At 43.0% G+C, this 10,597-nt stretch overlaps 3 protein-coding genes across 8 annotated transcripts; all 3 read left to right on the forward strand.

Moving 5' to 3' along the window:
• The first annotated feature begins 242 nt into the window (after positions 1–242).
• Positions 243–891, forward strand: LOC141045038 (uncharacterized). The gene is made up of 2 exons (XM_073532031.2): positions 243–373; positions 503–891. Exons 1-2 carry the CDS (start codon positions 315–317, stop codon positions 744–746), a joined length of 303 nt encoding a protein of 100 aa, XP_073388132.1. The 5' UTR covers positions 243–314; the 3' UTR covers positions 747–891.
• Positions 892–994: 103 nt separating this feature from the next.
• On the forward strand, positions 995–5,197 carry LOC112278440 (uncharacterized). Of its 3 annotated transcripts, none has more exons than XM_024511944.3 (7): positions 995–2,197; positions 2,331–2,623; positions 2,785–3,528; positions 3,648–3,776; positions 3,923–4,123; positions 4,286–4,480; positions 4,610–5,197. In XM_024511944.3, exons 1-7 carry the CDS (start codon positions 1,927–1,929, stop codon positions 4,766–4,768), a joined length of 1,992 nt encoding a protein of 663 aa, XP_024367712.1. In that variant the 5' UTR covers positions 995–1,926; the 3' UTR covers positions 4,769–5,197. The 3 variants fall into 3 exon arrangements, with proteins under 3 accessions (XP_024367712.1, XP_024367714.1, XP_024367715.1); XM_024511946.3 differs by having other exon boundaries at positions 1,087–2,197; positions 4,047–4,123; XM_024511947.3 differs by having other exon boundaries at positions 1,776–2,197; positions 2,320–2,623.
• A 468-nt stretch (positions 5,198–5,665) lies between these two features.
• LOC112278441 (uncharacterized) lies at positions 5,666–7,420 on the forward strand. 4 transcript variants are annotated; one of them, XM_024511949.3, is made up of 3 exons: positions 5,666–5,704; positions 5,891–5,946; positions 6,569–7,420. In XM_024511949.3, the coding sequence occupies exon 3, from the start codon at positions 6,645–6,647 to the stop codon at positions 7,179–7,181; it is 537 nt and encodes a 178-aa protein (XP_024367717.1). In that variant the 5' UTR covers positions 5,666–5,704; positions 5,891–5,946; positions 6,569–6,644; the 3' UTR covers positions 7,182–7,420. The 4 variants fall into 4 exon arrangements, with proteins under 4 accessions (XP_024367717.1, XP_024367716.1, XP_073388131.1 ...); XM_024511948.3 differs by having other exon boundaries at positions 5,899–5,946; XM_073532030.2 differs by having other exon boundaries at positions 5,666–5,946.
• The last annotated feature ends 3,177 nt before the right edge of the window (positions 7,421–10,597 follow it).

Here is a 10,597-nt window from a genome sequence, read left to right on the forward strand (position 1 = left end):
ATTTATAAATCAATTATCTGCATTCGACACATGTCCTTACAAAATTCATAACTAACATTTTAATTCTATTCATTTTATTCAAAAAATTGAAAGATTTCAACTTCTTCATACTTCCAAATTTAGCACACGATTGAGAAGATCCACTGCACGAAATCTTAATGGCAACTCAAGAAGACTCACACCCACGGAGAGTGAAATCCCCGCCAGGAGCCGTTAGGCCTCCATTAAGGCCGAGTCCCTGAATTCCAACTTTGTCTTCGATCAGGCAGCCGCGTCGCGACCCTGCTCCGTAACACTGGCCGACGTCGGTCCCGATGCACGGAGCGCTGCGACGACGCTGTAAAATCCGCTCTGTTGAGCGCTCATCCGAGAGGTGGGTATACATACTCCAGAATAGTTTGGTATTGGCCTGTCACTCTGGTTGAATCGTACGTTGGTTGAAGAACAACTTCCCACATGTTCTGATAGTTCCCTCCCCGCTCGCGCGATTGTGCGCCTGTAGTTCACAGCAAATTTTCAAGCCTGAAGGAGCTGTGTACGAGAGTGGGAGACCTTTGGAGCATGTGGATTGCCGTGTCTGTTCGGCACAGACGCTTTCTCAGCAGGTCGTGGAAGGGCGCGTATCGTCGGAATCAGGATTGCGAGTGCTGGTGGAGGCAATGAGCTTGGTTCCGTGTGCGAGAGATTTCTTCTTCTTCTTCTTCTACTTCCTCCTGGGTTCTCAGAGAGGTGTGTTGATGCGATGAAGCAACCGTTGCTGTAGCAGCGTGGTGCAATTGTGAGTGCTTTGGATCGAGTGCTTGTTGCTGGTGTGTAAGCAATCAGTTTTTCGGTCACGTCTAGGACTTTGACCTTTCATTGGGCAAGATATAGTAGGCCCGGCCGTCCTTAAGGACAAGTCCAACTCAGTTCCTAGTCTTAAAAGACGAAGGGGGAGTGGTGTGAGTGTTTCGAAGCAGTTGCATTGGTGGCTCTCCTTCATGCCCCAATAAAGTCCTTACCTACAAATTTCGCCACTACCACGACCATTCGCAGAATTCTGCCACGAATTATTCTTAAGCGGGTAGTGTCATAAGTCGGACTTATATTGGGCTCAACTAGAGCTTGGTCGTTTCTAGATAAATTCATTAGGATCAGGAAATTTCGTTAAATTTTCGAATTCGTTTAAGAAGTCGTTTGGATTTCGTGTTGATTTTCCGACATCGCACCTGGAAATTGGTCTTGGTTGACCGCGTAGCTAGTCATTATCTAGTGTGAGACATTAGGCGGAATTAAATCGTATTTTGAATCGCTTACTTGCCGATCATGCTTCTGGACGCGAAGTAGGGAGAAGTCATTTAGGGCCTCAGTTACTGTTCGTGTGAATATTTTATGTAAGTGCAGGGGTTTTAAGATAGAGGTCGAATTTCGATCAACAGCGCTTGATCAGTTTCAGTTTTCTCAGCTTTACCGTGCTGCAAGCTTCGTAGTAATTGGGATCATCGCTAAAAGATTCATTAACTTACTAAAAGATAATGGTAATGGATCTGATTTTCAATAGCACAAGGGTTTGATTAGCTAAGTTTCGCCCCTGGCTACACCATCGAAGGATCAATACTACTGCCCATCTGTTTTTTTTTTTTGGAGCACGCCAACTTGAAGATACTCGATCGGATATAGAAAGGGCATACAGACAATTGGAGCAGTGCGCTGCTGGATTTGCCAGGAGTTGCGAATCCTCTCGACAGCACTTCATACGCAGCTTTACTGTAAACATAAATTATTGATCCAAGCTCGATTGCACGGTATCGTTGTCCGTGGTGGTTAATTCTTCTGAAGCGGGTTCACCATAAGCGGAGCTACGATTGCAAGAGTTTTCGCGGTAGAGAGATTGGCATGTTTTGCGCCACCGACTAATTCTCAGGCGTCCCCTGGAGGTTCCTCACCATGGATTCAGGAAGAGGAGCAGGGAGGAGCAGCATGGATAGTCTCAAAAGAACTGGGAGGACGTTGTTTTTCCTGATAAACATGGTGGGGTCACTGATTGTGCCATCAGGCCCCATTCTCGTTTCCATCTTAGACATTGGCATCGTTCTCTCCACTTTCACCTGCTGCTCTTCTTGTTTCACATTCCGAGCAGACTTGGCAACTTGCGGTTGTAGGGGTTCTCTTGTGGACATCCCGCTTCTGTCCTTGGGCCGCTCTGTTGCTGCTCTATGTAAGTTATATTCTGAATACAGAGCTCACATTCCTTTGTAACACCCATCTAGCACGTTTCGTTCATTTCACGTTTCCGTTTTCACGCTTTTCAAGTTCCCGTTGTCGTTCCTTATGTTTCAGCTCACTCGCAGGCGCCCATGCTCTTTGCGGTGTTCCGAGTCTCTGCCATGCTCCTTACTTGTGTATCACTATCATATCCGGGATTTGTACTACCGTGCTTCTATCAGTCAAGGCTTGTATGTACGAGAATTTCTATGTCTCCACCGGAACTCCAACGCTGGCGGTCGAAAGAAGATACAAAATGGGCCTGCCGTTGCTTCTGGTCGCATCAGCCGTGTTCGCAATTGTGCACATTTTTGTAGCTTATAAGACAAGGTGTCAGGCTCGTCGCAAGCTGTATTTGAGGAAAATAGATCTGGATGGGGTAAGTAACGGTGTAACACGTGCAAAACTTCTTGTTCCATGTCGGTTTTTCACTTTTTGGATAGTCAGGCGCTTTTCAGAAGTAGAGTAACGGATGTGTGTGCATTGTTGACTTTTTTGCTTACGATAGGTGCTAATCGTCAGCTCGTGTCTTTTTAGCAGGTTTCGAGCAGCAAGATTTCAATGAATGGATACCAGCGTGTTTCTCGAGCATTTTCACCAAAATTTCTCAGGAGAAACGATTTGGAGAGTAATTTGATAACCAATCTTCAACAGGAGGAAAATGATTTGCCGGCTCATCTGCTTGCAGATTATGATAGTTTGTTTATGGATGTGAGGGGGGTTCTCGTGCATTACAAATTAATTGAGGGTAGTTTGCTCAATAAAATTCCCTTGAGAAATAGTTATGAGAGCCTCGAAGTGTTTCCACACCCACACAGCTCATCTTCCAAAGATTCATCTGGTTTTTCGACAACGTGGAACCCACTTGCCCGGCCGTCTATCATCGAGACTTCGCCTACGTCTGTTGATACACCGATTTCGAGGGATGGTGCAGGCGATTATAACTTCTTGACTTGTGTATCCTCATCTTGGGGAAATATTCCACCAGCTCCTCATGAATGGCCTGCAAGCCTGCACCAAACTCGCAACGGATCAGAGATTATGCCCTCGGTCCCATCGAATACTGAAAGTAGCGAGTTTAATGGAAAAACTTCTGCGGTTATTTTCATTCATGGTTTTGGCGGTGGGGTATTTTCATGGAGGCATGTCATGGGCACCATAGCCAGGGAAGTTGGTTGTAGGGTTGTTGCCTTCGATCGACCTGGGTGGGGACTCACAATTCGGCCTCGAAGAACTGAGTGGGAACCGAAAGGACTGCCAAACCCTTACGAACTGCAGACACAGGTAGACATGCTACACCATTCTACTGTGCTAAGTATCCTTCTCACGGGGGAAATGGCCACGTGGTAGGCTTTTTGAAGCAAACCATATTTCGAAATATGACATTTGTGTCATGGGTGCAGGTGGGTTTGCTCTTTGCCTTTTGCAAGCAGTTGGGGCTGACCTCAGTTGTTCTAGTCGGTCATTCTGATGGAGGACTGCTTGCGCTCATGGCCGCTGCCCAGGCTTTGAAGTCGAGAGATTCTATACAGGTTAGACTGGAAAGTCCATTATCGATGTTGCCTCTCATCTGCTTGCTTGTGCCGAGTCCTCTACCCAGCTATGTATTCAGTGGTTTTGCGTTAAAAAGAGTCTTTAGCTGTCTAACCAATGTTTTGGGTCGTGCTGTGAACTTCAGGTTGAAGTGAAAGGATTGGTCCTGGTGTGTGTTAGTCTTGCAAGAGAGGTTGTTCCATCATTTGCTCGAGTATTGTTGCACACAACTCTTGGGCGTCACATGCTGAGGTTGCTTCTGCGCTCAGAAATTGCGCAGGTTACTACTCGTCGTGCCTGGCATGATTCTTCGAAGCTCACCTCAGAGACTTTGGATCTTTACAAGGTTGGATTTACATTCCTGAATCATTTCTGTAATGCATTTACTAAGCTTTTGAGAACCTGATTCGTGAGATTTTTAAAATTCCTGTACGTAATATCTTGTCAAGTTGGAGGCACTGGTATTGATAGCAGCTGTGTTTAAATTTTTACTTGTTTGTTTTTGTAGGCGCCGTTGCACGTCGAAAACTGGGACAAGGCCTTGTCCGAGGTTAGCAAGGCTACTATGGGGTTGTCTACCTCAAGTGCGGCTGAGTTATTGCGATGTATGGCGGATTTGCCTGCCTTGGTTGTGGCGGGGATTCAAGATAACCTGGTGCCCATAAAATCTGCCCAATCTTTGACTTCTCAGCTTCCAAGCTCGGTGCGTCTCTTAACATATTTGTTGTCGCATAAAGCGTTGAATGTGTGTATGTAAAATAGCTGCAATGCAGTTTTATCTTCGACTTTCTCTACATAGATATGTTTTTGACTCGTTTCTGGTCATCTGCAGAGGCTACTGGCAATACCAAATTGTGGACATCTACCGCATGAAGAATGCCCGGATGCCTTGCTTTCAGCGTTGATCCCGTTTGCATCTAGGCAACTTGGCAACCAAGCAGTTTTTTTCAAAACCAAGATCCATGCTGACATTTCCCGATCCGTTCAGTGATGAGACAAACTTGTTGACGGACACTTTTAGGTAGGAGTAAGCTCCTTGGTTTCATAGGTGAAGCGGCAATTCGATGGGCCTCTTTCCAATGATGCCAAGCCCAGACCCTGACGATGATTCGACGGGGTGGGATTTTAACTACCTCTATTCCATTGCGTCTTTCATATTTAGTGAAGAGTGAGAGGCTACAATGTTGCTCCATCCTTCCCACCAATTCCTGGCCATCCTCAACAGTCAGAGGGAAGTGCTTCCATGTCTAACTGTCATGGAGCATACCATCTTGTATTATCAGTATAATAGTAGCAGCAGCCAATGATGGTGTGTGAGTGTAGTAGTAGCAGCAGCCACTGCAGACGACCCGCAATCTTCCTGTACCCTGTTCTTGATCAAAAAGTAAATGCACAACAGTGCAGCGGATCTAATTTTCAATGAAGTGCGCATGTTACTGTGTCTCCACAGTCTAAGTTCAACGACAGTCTCTTAAACTAGAATATTGTGGATACGTGGCTGCGGATTGGATGATAATACACAAGTCACGTTCCTCAGCACTCTCACCAATTCAAGTGAACAGTGATTTCTGTTGGCAGATGCTAGGGAATCCCGAACTTTGGGACGCTGAACGATGACCTTTCTTCAGTAAGAGCTGCTTTTGTGGGTTGTCGCTTGACGATTGTTTCAGTCTTTGACGGTGGGAATTGAAAGATGTCAGATGTTGACGACCTTTAAAGACGAGCTTACATTTGTGACTTAGTCTTGGATCCTGGTTGGACCAAAGGCAGCGGTCCTGCTCCATCGGCAGGGCGAAAATTGTCAGAGTACGGAATTTCCATAGGTGCGAGCATGAAACTGCTTCCTAAGATTGTTCTCCACTACTCTCTTGATTCAGTCGACATGAGGGCGTTTGCTCGACACGAGCTTGGATTGTTAGGAAGGCTGGTGAGTACCAATTCTTCTTGAGTGCACTGAATTGTAGATAATTTCTTGATGGGATCTTTCGAGGTTTCAGAGCGCTCCCAGAGCCGGGGAAGTTGAGAAGGGAGGTGAAGAACTTGCGGATTTGGACACCGTTGACTGTGAAGCAGAAAGCTGCCTTTGGAAATATGGATTTAATTTGGTTCACAGTTTTGCAGCTATGGCTCTAGGTTTGATTCTTCCCATGCGGCTGTCTCCACCTGCAGGCAAGTGGTCTTAATTTGTTCTGTTACAGCCGTAGTGAGTGCTTTAAGTATTTTACTGACATCCATTCTTTTTGGTGTCTGTCTCTTGGTGCATAGATGAACTCGAGATGCCTTGCTCTCATTTTGAAAGTGCAATTTTAAGAAGGCATCATTGTTCTAATTGATACAGTTAATTTTCCTTTTGCCAAAAAAGAGATGCACAATGTTAGCAGGTAGTATCCAGGGTTTAGTTAGATTTAAGTTTCGTGCAGCCGCGCAAAACTATGCCAAAAATGTAGACAATTGCCGTTTTGTTATGAGAATTGTATTCTGAGGGTGTCAACATCGTCCAAATTAACGCTCATTGTTTCACCCTTCCGTTCTGATTTACGAAAAGCTGTATCGAAGTCCGACGTTGCGCGACCTCGTTCAATTTCGAAGGAATCTGAAACGAGACACTAGAACAGTAGTCACCGATAGATGGGGTTAGTGTAGTTAGAAATGTCATTGGTCTTCATTGAAGTTCTTACACTGCGAACCTTTGTGAACATCAAGATTCTCAGACTTGCTAATTGAAAAGATGGGGAAGATAGTATGCTTGGACACAGTACTGAACTTCACGTCAATTGTTCAAACTCGACAGGTGCTGAAACACGAGGAGCAGAACACTTGTCTTCAGTTCATTTAGCAATCTGAGAAGAAATCACATCCTCGATCAAATGGAATATGGACGGGGACCTGGTGACCGGCGGGGGCCGTATGATGGATATTACTACAACTATCCTCCAGGTGGGCGGGGAAGCTCAACAGTGTCTTCATCATCATCGTCATCGTCATCAACGAAGGGTGTGCCAGTTTGGGGGCTGGTCTTGATTGTGCTCGCCTCAGGGTTCACCACTCTCTTCCTTCTGTGGCTGTGCATCAGATTGATAGTCCGCAGGAGGTATGCCAGGCGGGTAGCAAACGACCTAGAGCGTCAGACCCAGGCCCAGATGGATGGGGAAGCGCTGCATGACGCTGCTGGGTTGAATGCCGTGGACCTCGGTGCCAAAGATGGTTACTCCGATCCCAAGAAGTGCACTACAAGCGTGGAGCTGACTTACGTGGTCATGGCTGGGGAGGATCAGCCAAGCTACCTGGCTCGCGCAATCAAAACAACGGAGGAATCGGTAGGATCTGAGCAACCCTCTTTGTCTCCAAAGAAAGGCGATGCATCTGAAGTTCCTGAGGATCCAGAGAAAACCCGTCCTTCGTGATACTTCCCACTTTCGGAATAGTTTTTTGTGTGCTCCTATTTTGTGCTCCACTAGCCTCTTCTTAGTCCTGCTGACTTTGCTTGTGCTCGGAGAAGACAAGGATTGGAGCTCTTGTATCGTGAATTGTTTGATGCTCGATTTCGTAAGGCCGAACATACTGAAACTCGTTGGAAGAGTACATTGAAAAAATATGCACATCTTCTTGTCTTTGCAATAAACTGTGAATATCCTAGAATCAATGCTTTTATGGCATCAAGTCCCGCAACCCTGTTGTCTCGTGCCTTCCTCGTTCTCCTTCGCCAACGAAGCGATGCAGAGCTGTTATGTCCAGTTTGATGGTTGCAGGCATAGTGATCTGCCTAGCCCAGGTATGTTTGTCTTCGAATTATAGACAAGGGATTGAATCGTTCAAAGACACTGAAATTTTCTGCTTGCACAGTCCGAAAGATACGGTGTATCTTGCTTTGTACGACAATGAGATGGATTGGCACACCAGTGTCAAAACCGCACTCATTGAACGCAAAGCAGGTTTGATATGAAGCAGTTCAAGTGTGGCTAGAACTGGAAATACTTCGTCTGAAATTGCTTGCAAATTGGAATGTGCTGAGAAGACTTTTACATCGAAGGCATTCTTGTTGGATGAAACATGCTGTAGCAATGGTTTGGATATTTAAATGCTGACCTTAAGAAGTTGTACCATGCTTTCTACATGGAAGAAAATAAATATTAGTGTGTACAACTCACTATGACAGTGAAAACATAGAATCATCATTCCTTGTCTGCCAAAAAATGTTCCGATTGTGGGTGCGAGTCTTCTTTTATTAGTGTCTTTTAAAAGGTGGGAAGGTTGGCATGTAGACTTCATGGCATCAGAGCAAGTCCTACTTTTGTCTATGTGAATGCATCTTTTTGTTCTTGATCACCTACCTCTACATAGCTCCCTATATTTTCAGCAATAGAGTAGAGTGTGCTGGTCATGTTTGTGGCTAGGTATTTGTTTTTTTTCATTGCTACCCCAAGTTTACTAACACATAATGTAGTGTTGTGACATCAAGTTTTAAAACAAAAAGTTGTTAGATTTGTTTTATTCTTTTTGCTTTTTTTAAAAACAAAATTGTAATAATGTCAGTTTGGATTGGACAGAATGAATTAAAAAAATCTTGGTTTTTTTGTTTGTTTGAAATTTGTGACTTTTTGGAATCATAGAGAAGATTAAAAGCTAGTTTTGGCACATTCAAAATTACGATTTATTCAGGAGAATTGGTATAAATTTTATAAATATGCAAAACATCGATAGCAAATTGCATAAAACTTCAAATGTATTTTCTATTTGTGGCATTGTTAACTAAGGCAAATAAAATATTTCATTGTCTTATTTTAATGGTTTTGATATGAGATAACAAAAAACTAAAACTGAATTACTATATATAGAAATATATATTGGTCTTTTCGTTTGACAAACAATGTAACAAAAACATTCAAAAGAAGCAATTATCTACACACCGCTGTCACTATGTCTCCCACCGCCATCGTCGCTGCCTTGCTCAAGTCCACCACGATCTCTCTCTTTCCGCCCATCATCTCCATTTGAACGCTCACTGCGGCGGGACTCCGCAGCTTCATTCGCACGTCCTTCACTACCGTATTCGCTCTCCCCGCCACCTTTTCCAACACCGTCATCCTTACCCCTTGCACGCTCTTGGGCACCTGCGTGAGGTCGAAGACCAGTGTCAGCTGGACGATCTTGCCCATCTCCGCTGCGTTCACCACATCTTACACGTCTCCGGCTCCGGCCAGCTTCCGGGCCGGTTCGGTCAGAACACGTCCTGCGATTGCCAGGCACATCGATGCCACCACAAGGCCCAGTAGAAGCAGGCCACTCCTCGCCATCGAGTTCTGAAGCACCGAGGTCTGTCGCACGGATCGACGCGTTCACGGACTTCTGGAGTATTAGGAGCAGCGGCCGAGTTTGTCCAGCAGCCGGTGACATGGGACTTATATACTGCGGTCCTGCATCGCAATGCCCAACTGCAGCGCCTGGGTAGCCGCGAAAGGCGACGGGATGTGCGGCGCCTGGGCCACATGACCAGCGCGACGAATTCAAGTCCCTTCCAGCCGGATCCGTCGGCTGCACGCAGCGATTTCGCTGAATTCGGAGAGGTCAGAAGGATCTGCAGGCATTCAAATGAGGCAACGTACGTTGCGAGAACATGGTAAGCATGGTAAGCAAGAACTTGGTGGTTGTCTTCATGTTGTGACTAGGATGAATATACAACGTTATTTATTTATTTATTTATTTATTTATTTTTGTTTGTTTGTTTGTTTTTCTTGTTTTTCTTGTTTGTATTGTTTTTTCATTTGAGTTTCTGAAATTAGAAGAAAATTTGGAAGTTTTTATTATATTTTTTTTTTTCTTTGTTTTACAAAATAAAAATTTGAAGATAGATTTTTTTGCTCGTAGTAGAAGACTTTTTGTTTTATTAAAGAAGAGGTTCTCACCTAAACAACACAATGATATTTATGATATTTATTATTTTAGAGAATAATAAACATATGTTCAACTATTAGTGTAGGAAAGTTTGTGTTGAAGTCTTATAACACAGATAAAATGACTTAGTTGTCTAAGAGTTTATGAATTTTTCAACTTTGATTAAGTTTAAATCTTTTATTACCAAATAATTTTTGTAATAGATTTTATTCAATAATCAAATATAAATTTAATTTATTAGTATTTTTAATAATTTGATTGTCATAAAAAATATTACACTATAATATAAAAGATTGTATTATTAGGTAAGACATATTGTATCTTACAAAAACTATATTATTTTTATAAAAAATTACTTGTAAAAAATTGGCATTCTTTAATCACAAAAAGACATAATTATTGAAGATATAGTTCATGTTTTGTTTTTGATATATATATATATATATATATATATATGGAATTATTTTATTTGAAGATGCCCAAATAATATCAAGTATCAAAAAAATTATCTAGTTTATCTAGATTAATCATTTTGGTTGTTGATTCTTAATATGAGATTCTTTTTCAATAGGTTGTAGTTGATCTAGTAATAGAGGAAAATTGTATTTTATGGCATAAGTAGGCTTGTAAGAAGGATCCACCACCTAGGAACATTCTAAAAATTCTAAGGTAGTAGAACAAAGTATAAATAGGATTGGCTAGGGCCTTTTGGAGCATTTGGTCAAGTATGGCTTTGGATCCTTTCTCTTAATACAATTTGATTTTGTATCTTTTTGTTTTGTTCTGTTTTGTCTTAATTCTTGCTGCTCAGTTTTGTCTTTTGTATCCCATTTGTTAAATTTTATACAATTTGATTTTGATCCAATTTTTCCTATCTTATTATGAGATTTTATGTGGTTGTGGATTACAAGGATCTTGGACACTTGAA

Source organism: Physcomitrium patens, chromosome 25, assembly GCF_059467195.1.
Source record: "Physcomitrium patens ecotype Gransden chromosome 25, ASM5946719v1, whole genome shotgun sequence".
NCBI lineage: Eukaryota > Viridiplantae > Streptophyta > Bryopsida > Funariales > Funariaceae > Physcomitrium > Physcomitrium patens.

Coding starts and splice junctions, on each gene's coding strand:
- LOC141045038 (XM_073532031.2), top strand. CDS start 315: ATGCACGGAGCGCTGCGACGACGCTGTAAAATCCGCTCTGTTGAGCGC. Junction 374..502: donor GTTGAGCGCTCATCCGAGAG/GTGGGTATACAT, acceptor GTGCGCCTGTAG/TTCACAGCAAATTTTCAAGC.
- LOC112278440 (XM_024511944.3), top strand. CDS start 1,927: ATGGATTCAGGAAGAGGAGCAGGGAGGAGCAGCATGGATAGTCTCAAA. Junction 2,198..2,330: donor CCGCTCTGTTGCTGCTCTAT/GTAAGTTATATT, acceptor GCTCACTCGCAG/GCGCCCATGCTCTTTGCGGT. Junction 3,777..3,922: donor AGTCGAGAGATTCTATACAG/GTTAGACTGGAA, acceptor TGTGAACTTCAG/GTTGAAGTGAAAGGATTGGT.
- LOC112278441 (XM_073532030.2), top strand. CDS start 6,645: ATGGAATATGGACGGGGACCTGGTGACCGGCGGGGGCCGTATGATGGA.